The following is a 17,730-nucleotide window of genomic DNA, read 5'->3' as shown; positions in this document are numbered from 1 at the left end:
AGCCTGAACTAGACGCTATTGATGTCGCGACGGACGAAACTGACGTGATTGACGCGGGCGCGGGGGTAGCGGGGGCGGGGGCGTTAGACGCTACGGCGGCGGCGTGCGTACGTGCGCTTGAACACGGACCGGCGGCGGGGCACGCGAGGCATGCCTGCGAGGCATGTTTGGCGACGGCGGCGAGAGATGCGGGGGGAGAATATTTACCAAATGAGGCCCTATAGGCCTCGAATTCGGGCGCGATCGACGGATATTTTTCCCGAATGAAGTCGATGAAAAGTTTTTCCTCCATCTTCACGTGATTTTCGCCCGGGGGGGGGCGGCCCCGGGACTTAAACGCGCGCTCGCCTTGCGGCGAGGCCCCTGCGTCGGTAACACTAAATTAGCCGAAGCGATTCTAGGAATTTTAGAAATTTTAGTGAATAGAATAAATAGAATAGAATTAGAGTGAATAGAACCACTGCACAGTTCCCGGGCGGCAATGCCTTGCAATTAGGCGCAGGTACAAATTCCGAGAAACACTTGGGCCACAGATGTGCCACGAACAATGATCTATTATCACCGGTAGTCACTTCCGACAAAACAATGAGCACGTCCACGCGCGTCGGTTGCTCAAATCGGAATGAACCCCCCGTGAGCTCACCTACACACGTTAGGGTGAAGCTGAAATAGCCTCTCAAGGCTATCAGCATAGGTAGGAAAAAAAAAAAATACGAACTCTGTATGATACCAACAGGTAAAGCTACACAGATGTTTGTATTAGAAACAATGCCTCAAAGAAAACACTGATTCATACAATACTTCGTACTTAAAATTTCAAGCAGCTAGATATTAAAAATAAAGCCCTGCAAACAATAAGCTTATACAAAAAAAAAAATGTTCCATACAATTACCTTTACAACTTCGTAAACTTAAACAATAATGTCCGTTCAAATTATTGTAAAGTTTCAGCGTTAGGAAGATAACGTTTCGCTTTGTTTCCTTAAATTAAAGATATACCGAGAAACAATATAATGGTACACTTTTCACGGAGCTAAGCTCCATTCAATAATCAGTTTTGTATTGCTATTTGCTATTTGCATGCGATTATGAACTTGAGATGTAAAGAGATTTTTAACTTTCTCTTTTTTTATTATTTGGTATTAAAAATCAACTCGACCCTAAAAAGTTTTTTTGCTAGTGATTATGGATTGCAGTGCGTTCTTTAATTATATATTTTTTAAATTGTAGTATTCTCCAAAAGAGAGAGAGAGAGAATACACTTTATTGCACACCAAAACACAATTTACATTCAAAAAACAATTAAAAAAAGCAGATACATTTTTGCAATAGGCGGTGTTATTGCTAAAAGCGATCTCTTCCAGACAACCGTTTAGTTTACAAAAATTCTAGAAAATATAAAAAATATACCAATATAGCAGTAAAAAACGACTCGAATATTCATAAATAAAATCAATACGTTATAAACAGTAAATGAATGAGAGAAAAAAATCGAAACAAAGCCGTTGTCGTTTCGGCACCTCGATAAAAAGAGTTCATCTGAAACTTGCCAAAAGATGTTTCATACAAACTTGTAACACCAATCATTAGGTAGAAACAATTATCCGGCAAGTTGAACGAGGCGGCTCGTTAATAAGATTGATACTGATACCATCAGAATAAGTCCGCAAAAGTGATTTCGCGATATCGGGCCGAGTTCGAATATTAGCGGGTTTTGTTTTAGCTTATTTTTTCGCGGAACAGCAATACGTTCCAAACGAAAAGGTCGGATCTTGATCAATCTATAGTAATATTATAAAGAGGAAAGATTTATTTGTTTGTTTGTATTGAATAGGCTCCGAAACTACTGAACCGATTTAAAAAAATCTTTCACTGTTGGAAAGCTACGCTATCAAACGCTATATTTATTATATTTTAAAAAAAATTAAGTATCCTAACTGAAACTCTAATAATGTAACCCAATGTGTAAAAAAATTACCTAAAATTCTTTACATCGCGTCGCAAGCGAAGCCGGGGCGGGCCGCTAGTTTAGTACAAAATACGACCTCGTTTTATAGATTAAAAAACATTAGCGTTTCCTATTAGTATTTCTAAAGTATTCATTAACCTTTGTTTTGTTCTTTACTTCGAAAGCACATTATTAGCATTACGTTAATTCAGAAAATTTATTTTATACGTCACATTTCTTAAAGCGTGCGTTCGAATTCGATCGTTATAATTATTATCTTACATATTACAAGACTCAATCTATTAGCAAATTAATGTCGCTGTACTGACAGTGTGTGTTGGAAAGCAAACATGCATTATAATTACCCTGACCTCAAGCTGAAGGCACGTCGTTAATTGAATCAGCGTACCCTTTGAGCTCTTCGGCATCGACGAGAATAATTTTATAAGATTTTTAATGAAAATCTAGTATCTATGATCTCCTTCTGTGAGAATTAGATAAACGCCTACAGTGGAGGCAAACCTAACGCTAAAGTTGTCTAAGCAGAACTTTGTTTGTCAGGGCGTGTGTTTATTGCCGAGGTCGCTCATAAAATGTTATGAATGATACAGTTCGCGAGGCACGGATTAACCGTTTACTAGCTACTTTTGCTATCCGTTAAATTCGGTAACCTGCTTAGAAGCGATTTTGTAATTTTATTACTGAAAAATATCAGTATGAGATTATATTATTATAGACAATTTTAATATTAACCTAATAATTAAATGTGTTGTTTGTCTAAAGTTCTTTCTTTCTTCAAATGTAAAAAAAAAAACATGTCTCGTTCAGAAGCTACATTTGTATAGCTCGTTTTATCAAAACTTAATTCAATTTCGAATAACTTTCAGCGTTACGATTTCACTTGGGTATGCACTATGGACATTTATTAGTTGGAAAATAACGAACGCTTCCGCATACTTCAATAATGGAATAGTTGAAATAGTAAAAGGAAAATCGATGGAATGCCGAGTGTAAAATCGCACAGTATGATCGTAGGGAAGAAGGAAGCCTCTTTATTTCTGTGAAGAAGGGTATCGGCACAGTCCGAGAAAATCGATGTTTCTCCCCTCATAGTTTGCATGGACGCGTGTCCGGTGCGAGTGGCACGCTTAAATTCCATCCCCCCGGGCCCATACGCCGCCGTTGACATTGCAAATTTCAACAATTTTAAATGAAAAATATATACATGCCATGTGTCAGATAAGAAGCGTGTTCTTAGTTGTGCTTAAAAAAAAATTAAGGAACCGCGCCTGTACCCCCCTCGGTTGGCGCACCCCTCTCACATCCGTGATGCAAAATTTTCAGTGCCCTGCGCAGCGCTGGCCATTCCAATATAACTAGCTTCTCAAACTGACTTCGCTCGCTTTTTTGTGATCTTTAATATAGTACTCAGCATAAATTTACTGTCTACGTAAATGATCCGTCATAGTTGATGATACTGCCTCATTTTATATATATTTCGATTGCAGAGCTTTCTACATTCAATTTTCTTTAAACAGTAAATTATCAAAGAATCAGTAGAACATAAACGGACACACAAACAAAATCCATGTAATTAAAAAAAAAAGAATTGGTGCATTGGTTGCCGATTGAACTCGAATGAAATAAGCGTGAGGTTATTCACTTTCTATAAATGACATTCAGATATCTTCCATTCGAATTCAAAAATATGTTTGTAGGTATAACGCATTATATGAGTCAGCTCAACTTGTTATTGAGATCTTGCTGCTCGATAAAAAGGTTAAGATTATTTCAATTATGAAGGTGACTTAGTTGCCTGCGGTAAATTAAAATTTCTGTATCAACAAATACAACTTTAACGATTTATTATTATGGAATTGTTTTGTCCATTTTCAAAGTGACACGAAACCAGATTTTAAATTTAGAGAATTTCGTCGCAGAGCTCTGTCCGCCCGCATTGTAAGGGTGGGTGCTATTGCTGTCCTTCTCGGACGCAGCATCACCGGACATTTCGACCGGGCATTTCAATTTTGAGAAAGAGTAGGACCATCCCCGCCCCCCGCACCCCGACCGCTTCCCCGCGCCTTGTCTCACTCGCACCAAGGATACACAAAAGGACGAAGGAGCGATAACTTCATCATCGTGCGGCGGTCTCGCTCGCACGTATGCTTCGGTGGGGGACGACGTTGCGAATTGTTATTGAAGTCATGCCCCCGAAGGCGACTTCGGGAAGGCTGTCAGTTGCTAGTAAACGTTCGCAGCGTCCGAACCCGGCTGACCCGTGGCGCCTCGCACTCTGCCTAACGCTCCGACATAAACTATACCGCGCGACACCGGCTTTTAAATAAGTGATAACTTTTCGCAGACTTCTCTCCGTTTGTGATTAATTATTTTTGCAACTTCGAAAACTATTCGTGACTTTTAATGTGAACTTTGCAAAGATGAAACTTTTAAATAATTGAAGTGCCAGTAATAGTGACCGCCGGACTTTGAGGTTTCGTTGATTGCTTCAAGGCGCTGTTGAAACGCGGTTTCCGCTATCAGGCGGCTGGTGATTGTTTACAGCGCGCACGTGGTCTAGTCACACGCCCGCGCGCTGAAATGCCGCGAAAAACTTTCTTCGGAAACACAGCGCTAGTATAAATAAGTTCAGCCGTGAGGGGAGACGCGCCGATCGCGACCATGACTTTAACCTGTAGCGCTTGATTCAGCGTAAACTACATGTACGTCGCCACGAGGAGTGCCGTTTTTTTATTATTTTTTTTTCGTTGGAGGAGACGGTGTGCTCCATTGGACTGATGATAAATGGCTAACAACAGTAACGCTGTGTCGTCAACCTTACCTTCTAGGGACTATCATTGTAAGGTTTGCGATCTTTATTTGGACACCCTTGATTCGCTTGAAGTGCATCTTCAGTATCACAAAGAAAATTTGTATGTAAAGTGGGGCACTCAAAACTCTCAGAATGATACCGAAAACAATAACGGATCAAAAGTGACGACAACCACGACCGTATCGGCTCCGGCCGACTCGAGCGACAACATGATCACGAAGCCGAGCCCGGAGTTCCAGCAGCGGGCCACGCCGGAGACTTCAGGGCAGTTCCCGCATCCGGCGACACCGCAGAGCTACCACAGTGCACCGTCGCCCTATCAAAATCCTGATCAAACAAACTTCTCACCGAGCGCTCAGTACGGTAACAATTATACACATTCTGGTTTTCCACAAAATCCTGATCAACTTAACTGGGATCAGTCGCAGTATGGCCAAGAATACAAAAATAGCCGTTTTCATCCTTATAAACTGCAAGATCGAGTTTCACAAGTATCATCGTCAAGTCCACTGTATGGACAGCCGTTGAATCAGCCAACACCATCACCTTCGCCTAATCAATGTGATAAATGTGGGTTTGTATGCGATTCTGCCGTACAACTAAATGAGCATTGTAATACGGCTCATGCTGGCACCAGTTCTAATCCTGTTACTGCCTCAATGCCATTCCAACAATTTCCTGGTAAACAATACAACAATTCTAGCTATGCTACTGAAAGCGTTAAGATAAAAGAGGAGCACGAAGAATCATCCGATATTCTAGATCTAGATTCACAAAAAGTTGTATATCAAGGCAATGAAGGCGAACAGCAGAACGTGTCCTATGACGACGCTCCTCAAGCAAGAGACGTTAACACTCGCACAGTTCCAATGATGCCATGGGAAGCGCAAAAGCTGTATACCAATCCTCAACTGAATGGCGATGTCTCACTGTTCAAAGACCAAAAGATGTATGCTGAGCAAAAAACGTACTCCGCTGAGGGTAAAATGTTTCACCCCGAACAAAAATTTGCATACTCGCAAGATAAGTTTCTCAGTGTTCACCATGATCAAAAGCCATTCATGCACGTCGACCAGAAAAACTATCCGGGCGTTCAGATGCCTCCACTTGTTGATTACCAAGGGCCTGTAGCAACAACGAACCCTGACATGAAACCTCCATACAGGCCCTACGATTCCCCAGCAGTGCCACAAATTACTAGTACTCAACCGGCTAATTCAACATCGTCAAATCTACCAACAATTGGTGGAAAAGGAGCCAACTGGAAATCAAATGAAGCAAGAAGACCTAAAACATACAATTGCACGGCTTGCAATAAGTGGTTCACTAGCTCTGGGCATTTAAAAAGACATTATAACACCACTCTTCACAAAAATGCTGTTAGGTCATCAGGTCAACCGGACCCAGCAACAATGCCTATATCCAGTCATCACCATCCAAGCCGTGACGCAATACAGAATCGCGCACAGCAACAGAATGCTGATTCTAATACGCAGAGTCCTGTCCCTTCAGAAGACGGTCGAAGCGTCGACGAGAGTGCCATGCAGTCGCCATATGCTTCACAGAACTTTGATCGGGCGCATCGCGTTGCATCAATGCAGTCGAAGTCACCATACACTCATCTTCAACAGGGTAATTTAGATAATAATTTCAGTAATAATCCTTTAGCTAATCACCCTTTACAACATCAAGTTGGTTCACATCCTCTTAATATAGGTAGTCAACCGCCAGGTATAGGGATTTCTAATGATAATGGTCATCAGGGGTCAAAAGGTGTAGCAATATCTACCTCTGGCAATCCCCCAAACGGGGAAGCAGGTCCCTCTGTTTCTCAAAATCACCATATGAGGGGCCTGCTATCAGTGTCAACCAGCAATATTTCAACTCAACCACTAACGCAGAGTACGCCGGCGCTTACGGCCCACACACTGCCTCCGTTCAGTCATTTGGGTGTCAACCCGTACAGCCCGAGGTCTACGGATCCTTTGGGGCCTTCAGTGCCGGACCCCACGCACACCCCATTATATTTGGGTCAGAATTTTCAACAGACTATAGCACCGAGTTACCCAAACGGGATGGCCCCCCACGTTATGGATATGGCTATCAACAATCTGCCTATAGCCAATCCGGCTATTTTTGGTGAATGTGCACCAGATAATGCCGAGGTTATGGAACAAGAAACGTCGAATCAGCCCAATGGCGGACGGTTGCCCAGTTTTGCGCAACTGCAGGCACAGGGTTTCAGCGTTTACGTTTCAAACTATATCACACAGCCTAACGTGGGGGGTCAAGTAGTCGCTGACGAGTCTGCTGCCGGTTACATTATTATGAATCCGGTGAACTCGCCCGTGCAATACAATAATAATGAAATATGCGGACATAATATGGAATATGAGTATAGTCTGTCTCCCGGTAGTGTTAAGGAGGCAACCGTAAATTATAGTCCGGAAAATGTCAAAGTCTATTCATATGGATACGCAGTAGGCGGTAAAACAATAAAACGAGGAGATGACGTTTTAGGATTGGATATAAGCGAGCTTCAAATACTTAAAATAGAGGATATAATGGACTATGCGAATAAAGAGAATTATGGTTCTCAAATGAAATCTCCCGCGAGCCCTGAGAGCGCTAAAGCCGAAAACGAAAGCAGTGGCTCTCCGGCTGTGTCATCCACGGTACCGAGTACGCCGCTAACTGAGAGAAATCAAATGAAGAAGTCTTTCTCAATGCCGGTTCACAAATGTTATGAATGCGATAAATTGTTTAACAAGGCCTGCTACCTAACGCAACACAACAAAACCTTTCATTCGGGAGCAAAGCCATTTAAATGTGACCGATGCGGCAAGCGCTTCTCTGATGACGTCTCATATGAAGGTCATTACATTAAACACACTGAAAACAAACCCTTCAAATGTAGTGAGTGTCCTAAGTCATTCAACCACAAAACAGACTTGCGCAGACACATGTGTTTGCACTCTGACTGCAAGCCGTTCGCGTGTGACCACTGCGGCAAAGGTTTCATTAGAAAAGACCACATGGTAAAACACTTTGACACTCATCTTAAGAAAAATTCGCGTTCTTCGTCATCGACTTCGTTGTCCTGGTCGAGGGCGGTCAAGGCGTCGACGTCTCCTACGTCTACGACGCAAACGCTCCACACTCTTTAGATCATTCATATAAAGACGAGGAAACGCTTCAACATATCATTAAAAATGAAATGAATCGCAATAATTTTTGTTTACATAGGTTCATAGTTGATATCTTAATAAAGTTGAAACTTAAGTTACAAAATACGTTAGAATATTTAGCCGTTATGTGTACGAAAACAAGTTTACAAGCGGAATACTACAAAAATAATAAAACAAAAAAAAAAAAACGTTAAAAAGGCAACTTTTGTTCATGTGTTCTAAATCTCGTAATACACATGCAGATTTAGGTCAAACTTTTGCCGGGTGTAAGTGTATGCACACGTTGGTGTGCATTAAGTTTGGCAGCATGTTTTTTGTTGTTCATTGGATCTGACCTTGTGTCCGGCGCAAGGTGACTTTATGTTTGAGTGTCTGGCCACTAATAAAACATATAATTACATGACGTTAGTGTAATTCTGAGATATCGTTTGGACCGAACCATATCATTTAACATATTGATATACGGAAAAAAATATATAGGAATAATTAGTTAATGAGTCTGCTAACATCGTGGATCGATCGAGTACGGCGGATGCCACAAGTAATTCATATCTTACTTCTATTGTATAATATTAACAAACTTAGAATGTTTTTTTATTTTTATTTTAGTTAAATTTCTATTTTGATCGTATTGATTGTTAACGTTTAAGAAACATGTATTTTGACAAAGTAATTAAAATATTTTTTGTAAATATCAAAAGGGACTTGATGCCAGACGTTTATTTGTGTAGTTATTTCAAAAAAAAAACTATAGACTTAATTATTATATTGAAAGGACAAAATATAGTGACTTAACGAAAACTGTCGGTACAAATAAAAGAAAATTATAAATAAATTAATACATAAAATTATCTAACTCGAATATATTGCCAAGATATACACATAGGTTAGTGTTAGCAAAAATATTTGGTGATGAGATTTGTGGCGAGGTTTTGGAGGGTAGTCGGACCCGACGCAGTCTCGAACTGAATGTTTTCATTTAATAATTTAATGTTTGCTCATCCGGCCAACATTTGTTTCCAACTCATTTGTTCCCAATGTCAATTTTGGTCTGAATGTATTCGGAGAGTTCTTATCGTTTTGTTCGAGAAGTTAATTATCCTTAATTATATAAGTACGTATCCCGGTGCTTCCTTACGTGTTTTCTATGTTATCGTTTGTTTAACGTAGGCTAGTTACGTTAAAGTTTTCGTTTAACATTCGTATTCCTTCTCGTAACCGAAGTATTTATCCAATAATTTTGTTAGTTACCAGTGTTATTTGAACGAATTTAGTTTTATACATTCCTGTTCGTTAGTGGTAGGAGAGTAGTCTTCCCGAACGTTGCCAAATTTTTTCCGCCAACTGTCTGTTGCGTTTTTTTATTGATTTATATTTAAAATTTAGTATAATAATGAAATTCATTAGCAATAATTAAAAAATAATAAATGTAAATGTTTTTTTTTTGTATAGTTATTACACGGGAGTCGAGACCGGTTTGTTGACTAAACAAATGTAAGGGAATCAAGTATTCTTTGTAAATAATAATGTTTGTGTGATGGATGGATACTGACAGTTAGACGGTACATATCATGCAAGGAGGGCGAGAGGGCGCGCAGGGGTTAACGCCGTGGCTTGCACGGTCCTCAGGTTGTGATCGGTGGTTCGCGTGAACCGCCTCATGTGACGTGCGAACCCGACGCTCTAGTGCCTGCTTTCTGCCACTGCACATATCATTCATCGCAACCCATTCTAACTGCCCGATATTCGTTTGTCAGACGTAAGCAAAGATCGTGCAATATGAACATTATATCGATTTAATTTTTGATACTTAATGTTTGTATTTGAATGTTGACTATATTCAGAAATATTTTTATATAAATAGAAATAACACATATGACACTGATCTACCTCATCAGCAACTATTTACACGGATATAAAATATAGAACATGTATTTAAAAATATCATTTATATTATAATGCAGTATGCATCTGAAAATGTTGAATCGATATGGCCTACCTCTTCGAGTTGATATTGATAAATTTTAATGATAAATATATAATGGTTATATTATATAATTGACGCCACTTTGTATCAAAGCGTTCGTCGAAGTGTGCCCGCGTTTGTTCCTCAGACTTGCCAATTAAACAAAAAAAACACACGCGCAGTCACGCCGGCGTTACGTTACGTATAAAATAATTACGATATTTACAGAAGTTATTTGTCTAGGACTGCAAAATGTTATATTGTTGACAAAATTATACGTATTTTTCGCATATATCAGTAATATTTACAGTAAACAAAATACGAAACTAAACTACCTCAGGTAACAAGTAATAGTACTTTTAGTGTTAGAAATGCGGAGCGCGGTGTAGCGGGTCTCCCAAATCTGAATACCTCGACTTGCCTTTTGTGTTTTAATTAAAAGAAGTTTTCTATTTACTTTCTATGACCCGCTAGACGCATTCCCATTCCATATATATACATAAATATATATATTTTAGATGGCATGTTTGTCTCCCTTAAATTGTTTAAAGCACACATTAGTAGTGTCGTTTAATATTAATACAAATGTAAATATACAATAACAATAAATTTGTTATTAATGATATTCTATTATTGTATTCATCATTGATTTTAATTATTTTCGGATATAGGTTAAATTTAGTGACTTCAATTTAAAAAAAAAATGTTAGATCGTAAGAAAATTAAAGAGAATTTGTAAGATTTTTCTTTTCTTTTTTTAAATTTTGTGATGATTATGTAAATGTAGTTAATAATTTAAATGATTAGTTACCAAGTGATTTCTGTTAAATTGGTTTTGAGTAAAATCGGAAAAGTTAATAATGACAAGACGTTGTTTTCTTTATATAAAACCCTACTATGTGTTACTTGTCGGAAATGCATGCTTTCCAAAAAAAAAAAAATTGTTTATTATTACCGTAGCACAATTTAACAAAAAAAAAAAAAAAACAAAGAAGGTGAGGCAGAGACGTCTATGTTTTGCGAGGTCGTCTTCCGCGGAAACTTCTCGAACGGATTTGCCTCATCTCAAATTAGTAGTAAGTCTTGATATAGTATTTAGTAGTTTAAGACGACAGATCTGTCACACACAGCTACCAGGCGAAAGTGATTGTGCCAATAGTGTTTATTTTTTGACTATTCGAATATAAATGAAATATTTAAAACTCATTTCACTTATTCAAATCACGTTAAAAAACATAACGAAAAGTCAGCAAATAAACACAAAATGCGAAGTGTATTTTTTTTAAGCCTTGCGAAATTTTTGGGTGTTTTGTTTCTATTGTCTTCAGCGTTGCATCCTGAGGACTTACAAGGTGCAGCGTTCGACAGTACATAAAAGATGTCTACAATGGATTAATCCCTTACGAATTTCAATTGTTTTTAATGCAAGACTATCGAACATTCCAAGCGTCGTAAGAGATTAAAACTTTGAAAGATTTCTTGTACATTAATGTAATTCACCCGTTAGTTAAAAGTTTCAGATCTGTGAGTTAAATATAAATTTAATGTCAAAAATATTGTTGTTTTATTTATACGATCCCAAATGTGCCAAGCGAATTAGCTACGCCTTATATAAAATTTACATGTATGTAAGATTTTTGTGACGAACGCTATGCAATTATTTCAGATGAATCCAAATGCTAGACAAAGCGATATAAATTTAAAAATATCTTTTTTCCCAACGAATAAAGGAAAGCTTCAATTATGTTGATCAAGGGAAATTATTTTGCATTCAAATAAATTGTTTATCAAACGAACTTTGTTTAAATTAAAATTATTAAAATTGATTATAAAATTGTAACCCGAAGTTGAATTTTGAATTAAAACTAAATTAATTTCTGTATAAAATCTACACAAAAATCTTATATAGCCGTGAATTTTACTATAAAATTATGTTATTGTGACAAAGCTTGTAAATTCTTTCAAGGAAATTCAAGAAAACTAAGTAATTTTTTTACATTATACGATCAAAAACCCGATAAATGAAATATGTATGTGACGAAGACTCTGTTTATAGTCTTTACATCACTGGAAAATGCATATTAATCTTTGAAAATAATAAGTAATTGAATTTTATTACATAATTGTAATTAATGTTTATTTATTTTTTAAATTCTGAATAATAAATATCATGATACAAGAATTTGTCACAATAAATAATACAGCACCTACACTATTAAATATTTCAAGCATTAGGTGATCTAATAAAAACTTTTTCAATTTACACAAGTCGCCTTTTGCAAAAATAATAATAATATAGAAATATGACTGCCTAATGCATGAATGGTACTCAAAGCTGTGGTTATCGATCGAAAAAAGACTTATTACAGGCTTTCATTATAAACATTCAAACTGGGTATCAAACACGCATAAGAAAAAAATCTTTATTCATAATATAAAACTAAATTATTTCTAACATGATTATGGTTTAATATTTTTTGATACCGGCTGATTGTTTTTAATGGTTTAATCAAAGATTAGCATGGCTGGCTTAGCTACAACATTGGTCTTACATTGCGTTGAGGCTTTAGCATTAGTATAAAGAAGTCTCGGAAGTGGCGAGACGGAGAATGACTCTAAATCTAAAATAGACATTTCATCTTTAACCGCATTATGAAAATCCTACTCTGTATAAGAGTTCAATAATTTTGAGCCGACAACAGCTGAAAGGTAAACATACAGCTATGCTAAACTTCAATAATGTATTTCTATTATTAATAAAAAGCGCTTTGCTGCTTTCTTGGTTCTTAAATAGAAAATTCAGTTTTATATTCCTGAATGAGGGTTGAAAACATTTTTCTTGATGAGTAGGTGCAAGTCGTGAAACCGTAAGTACTACAAATCTTAGTAATAGCTATCTGTTAGTGGTTCGATGCATATCTTACGGATTTCAGATATCCCGATTTCTTTGAGTAATGAAGAATCCAGGGCCGAATTAAGAAGGTGAGCCATGAAATCGTAAGTATTAATAAGGTTTTTGTTAATAAAAGTGATGATAATACGAGTATACTAGTTTAAAAGGTACGTAATACTAATATTTAATTACTCTCTTCAAACCTTTACGGATAGTACTCGGCGGTGCCTCTAGTATTGCTGACGTATGTAAGCGATGGTAACCACTCACCATGAGGTGAGCCGTTTGCTCGTTTGTCTACATAAAAAAAGTTAAAACTTTTCGACGTAATTCTGGTATCCTGGTGTCTATACTTATATTTTAAAAATCGTGGGAAAGATCGTGCACCTGGTCACAGATCGACATTGGATAGCCGACGATTATAACGTAAGTATAATTCGTAAGTATGAAAACAATTTCTGATAATTAAAGCTGCTACATGGCTGGTGTAAGGTTTTGTCTTGATTATAGTTGAAAGTAATCTAAAGATTCTATTCGCTCTTCCCACGTCTTGTGGGGATTAAAAACAAATGGCATTTGTTAGTTGCAAAAATTTTTATTGTTTAATTTTCTTTCAAATATCTTATTTATTTAACACGTGCATAGAAAAGTACTCTGCAGACTTCGTTAAAGGCAAACAATCTTCTATCAAACGTAACTTCTGTTCCAAAAGAACAAAGATACCAGATAATAATAAGCTTCATAGCACGACGAACAAAGCGCTTGTTCACTATTGTAAGCAATACTTGGAACTCCGAAACTATTTTTTTTTTGATAAAAGCAGTCGTAAAAATGCCAAAGATATTGCAATAATTCAGAAAAAAATAGATGAAAAAAATCTTAACTATGAAGCTAGTTGGATTAAAACATTGAAGTTTCTCTTTACTGAATACAATCTTCAAACTTTTCACACCTAAGAAAGCATATTGTATAATGACTGTGTGAGGTCTTAATGACCTTTGAGCCGTTTAGTTACTATCTTAATTTTATAATTCTTTATGTAAATTTGTGATTATGTTCGAGGTGCCGTAATATTAATAAATGTAGCTCATTTATCTAAGTACATCTCGGTCTTATTTTTATAGCATAGGGAATTTTAGTTTAGTGCCAGATGATCGTATCTAAATTCAAAGTTAAGTAAATCTTTTTTACATTTTAAATACGTATGGTAGGACCTACTGGTGGTAGGACCTGTTGTGAGTCCGCGCGGGTAAGTACCACCGCTTTGCCTATTTCTGCCGTGAAGCAGTAATGCGTTTCGGTTTGAAGGGTGGGGCAGCCGTTGTAACTGTACTGAGACCTTACAACTTATATCTCAAGGTGGGTGGCGCATTTACGTTGTAGATGTCTATGGGCTCCAGTAACCACTTAACACCAGGTGGGCTGTGAGCTCGTCCACCCATCTAAGCAATAAAAAAATATATCTAAAAGACTGGAAGGGTACCTTATTAACCCATGCAGGTAGGTACTGTCTATACCATTCTGTCTATTTCTGCGGCGAAGCAGTCATGTTTTCCTGTTTGAAGAGTGGGAGAGCCGTTATACAATACAATTATTGTTGGGACTTCAGCCTCATGTCTCATTGTGAGTAAAAGCATTACGTTGTGATAGCAATGACCTCAAATACCCAATTAACTTCACGCGGATCATAAACTTATTCACCCGAACAAATAAACAAACACTTCTCATGATATACTAAATAACATAAATTCCAACTACAGTATAACTTAAAGTATAGGTCGTATCAAACAATCTCACGTTCACTTATCAAATACACTAACTACCCTCTTAACTCGTAGTCTGATAAAATAATCTTTTTGTAGCACACATGCGTGGCAAGTTCTGAACTAGGCAGGTTTTGAAAATTGAAGAAAACATGTTTTGTAAATATAATGATGATATTATAAACATTGAATGGCGTGGGTAATGCATTTTTCTTGCTTGCTCATCTACAGCGTAAGATAATCAAAACACATTTTTAGAACAATGTATTATTACTCACTTGATTAATTTAGTATTCAAAAAATAATTCAAGCAAAAATCGCTCTTAACAAACTATATCATAAGGTTTGCTTGTAATACGATGGTCGATTATTAAATGCTGAAGTAACGTCCCGTTGATGTCTTTTGTAGGACGAAGTTTGTCGAACTCAAATAAAATAATGTATAAATTATTCAAAGTAACAAATTATTCAATAATAACATTATTATATATACGAAAATTCTCGGTTTAAGTGGTAGCAGAGGTGACTCGAACTATTTTCTATCTTGTCATAAGTTCTTAAGCAAACATTGTTTTGCATACGGGTAGTTAGGCTCGAAGTCAACTTAATGTAAGCAATTTCCGGAAACTATGAACATCTTCATTTTCGTCACCTATTTGCTGGTAGCCTTAGGTATTATTCCAACTATGCGCGATGAGAATCAGTGGGTATAGACGTAGTAGCGTGAATACGACCAATGGTTAAAGATAGGCAGGCGTTTAGCTCTGCCCCTGTCATTGCTGACGTCCATGGGCGACAGTAACCATTCACCATCAAGTATGCCGTATGCTCGTCTGCCTACAAAGGCAATAAAAAATGTCTAGCAATCTGTCATACAATTGAGACACGCAGTGCAAGTTACATTTATATTGGCACTAGCTGACCCGGCAGACTTCGTAGTGCCTCAATCGATAAATAAAAGACCTACACTTTTGTATAAAATAAACATAAAACAAACAAAAGGAATCCGTCCGACGGGGGACACATCCAAAGAAAAACAAAATTGTCATTTTTATTTAATTCTGAGCATTTTCATATTTATCTAAACCTTCGCTGGACTTCCACAAGTAATTCAAGCCCAAAATTAGCCAAATCGGTCCAGCCGTTCTCGAGTTTTAGCGAGACTAACGAACAGCAATTCATTTTTATATATGTATATAGATATAGATAAATAAGATTTTACAACCACACTCGCCATTACCGTTACTACCGACTGTGTCATTTAAATAAAATCATAATCGGATAATATTCTGTATCAATTTATTTTTTACAAGCACAAACCTGTTCTACTTGTGCAGGAACTAGTAGGTAAGACTTCTTGTGCACTCGTAATGAGTGATGCTATTATGTTGAGTGAGTATTTACAGCCACGATATCGACGGTAAAATATTGAAAATAAATTTTTAATTATATTATTGAACTGTGTCTGTTCAATAAAAATAATTTAAAAAATCATAAAACCAATCCACAAACACTTTTTTCTACTTCTACAATAAAAAAGTCTATAACTTAACAAAAAGGAAAATGTAATGTAACAAAATGTGTTTAAGTCTTCATGTGTTGTGATTGGGGTCGAAACTCAATTAAAGTCATCAGACTTTTAAACTCGTGGTAGGACCTCTTGTGAGCCCCCTACCTCATCCGGGTTCTGACCTCGGAGGGGATCGGATGTCAGGTGTAAGAGTGCAGGGGAGTCGTTTAGTGGGTGGGCCCTAAAATCCTTGGGCCCGCGATCTGCTCTCAACACCTGCAGATCGTTGAGTCTCACATACCCCGCGCGCCCCTTATACGCGGGGACCTTGTAGGAGGTTCGGGCCCCGGCCCGAAAAAAAAAAAACAAAAAGAAAAAAGGACCTCTTGTGAGTCCGCGCGGGTAGATACCACCACCCTGCCTATTTCTGCCGTGAAGCAGTAATGCGTTTCGGTTTGAAGGGTGAGGCAGCCGTTGTAATTATACTGATACTATACCTTAGAACTTATATCTCAAGTTAGGTGGCGCATTTACGTTGTAAATGTCTATGGGCTCCAGTAATCACTTAACACCAGGTGGGCTGTGAGGTCGTCCACCCATCTAAGCAATAAAAAAAACTCTAGAGGATCCGTGGTTTCTTGAGTATCAGGGCGCGTCAGTTGTTTTCTATATTAATCGCGGCTTAACAAAATATGACCTTAAATGAACTAAAGCTTTTATCTGACACCTGGGATCCGCTTATCACTTAGATGAAATCCCAAGTCAAACAAACTGAGCGATCTTATGATACTGTTTGTTCTATCTGTGTGCAACGAAGCGTAAACTTTTATCTATTTTTAGCCGACTGAATTTACTAATCAGAGGGTAGTTAGCGTTGAATCCAATTTAACCACAAAATCACATTTAAAAAAAAAAAGCTCATCAGTAGTTTGTTACTAGTGTGTTTTCGTAATATCGTAATGTTGTATAAAGAAAATATTAAAGCATTTTTAATTGTTTAGATCGGTTAGCAACGGTACATCTGGTGTTAAGCGGTTACCGTAGCCTATAAACATTAACAATGTCAATGCCGCCACCCATCTTCAGACATGAATTCTAAAGTCTGCCTGCGAGATTTGAACACCGTCGCATCGCTTAATACGAATGCACTGGCAGTTTTATCCTTTTCTCCTTTAGGCCACGACGAATTACTACGTCAACTCAGGCGAGAGTAAGAGTAGTTTAAACGTATTCACTGCCGTGAGTCCTATGGAGGAGCCAGCGGTCAGCACCAAGGCTCAGCGCCAGTGGGCTTAATCCGAAAGAATTTGCTGACAACTGACGTAACAAGAGCAATGCTTTGGGGAATATAAAATAGGAATCGAATCGAAATACACTAATAAGATCGGACGAGAAACTTAGTGGGATGACATTCGTTATTAGGAATACAAGTGCTTAGCTATGACAAAATTATTTTCCTAGTGCAGTAGAAGCAGTATTCGTATTCTTGGGTGACATGATGTATCCTATTTGGAAAAGGGGGGAAAGTCATATAATTAAACAGAGCCGTCTGCTTTTCAAGATCTAATCACTCCAGGTCGAAAGTAGTACAAAACAAATGCGTTACTCGTAATCAAGTCTACAACTAGC

General features: G+C 37.6%; 1 protein-coding gene across 1 annotated transcript; it reads left to right on the top strand.

The window, feature by feature from the left end:
- Positions 1-4,130: 4,130 nt before the first annotated feature.
- Positions 4,131-11,489, top strand: zld (zinc finger protein zelda). The gene has a single exon (XM_028187207.2). The coding sequence runs from the start codon at positions 4,754-4,756 to the stop codon at positions 7,946-7,948; it is 3,195 nt and encodes a 1,064-aa protein (XP_028043008.2). The 5' UTR covers positions 4,131-4,753; the 3' UTR covers positions 7,949-11,489.
- Positions 11,490-17,730: the final 6,241 nt, after the last annotated feature.

This window comes from Bombyx mandarina, chromosome 01, assembly GCF_030267445.1.
Source record: "Bombyx mandarina strain Sakado chromosome 01, ASM3026744v2".
NCBI lineage: Eukaryota > Metazoa > Arthropoda > Insecta > Lepidoptera > Bombycidae > Bombyx > Bombyx mandarina.
The sequence above is the reverse complement of the archived record's forward strand: the minus strand, read 5'-3'. Positions and strand labels throughout refer to the sequence as shown.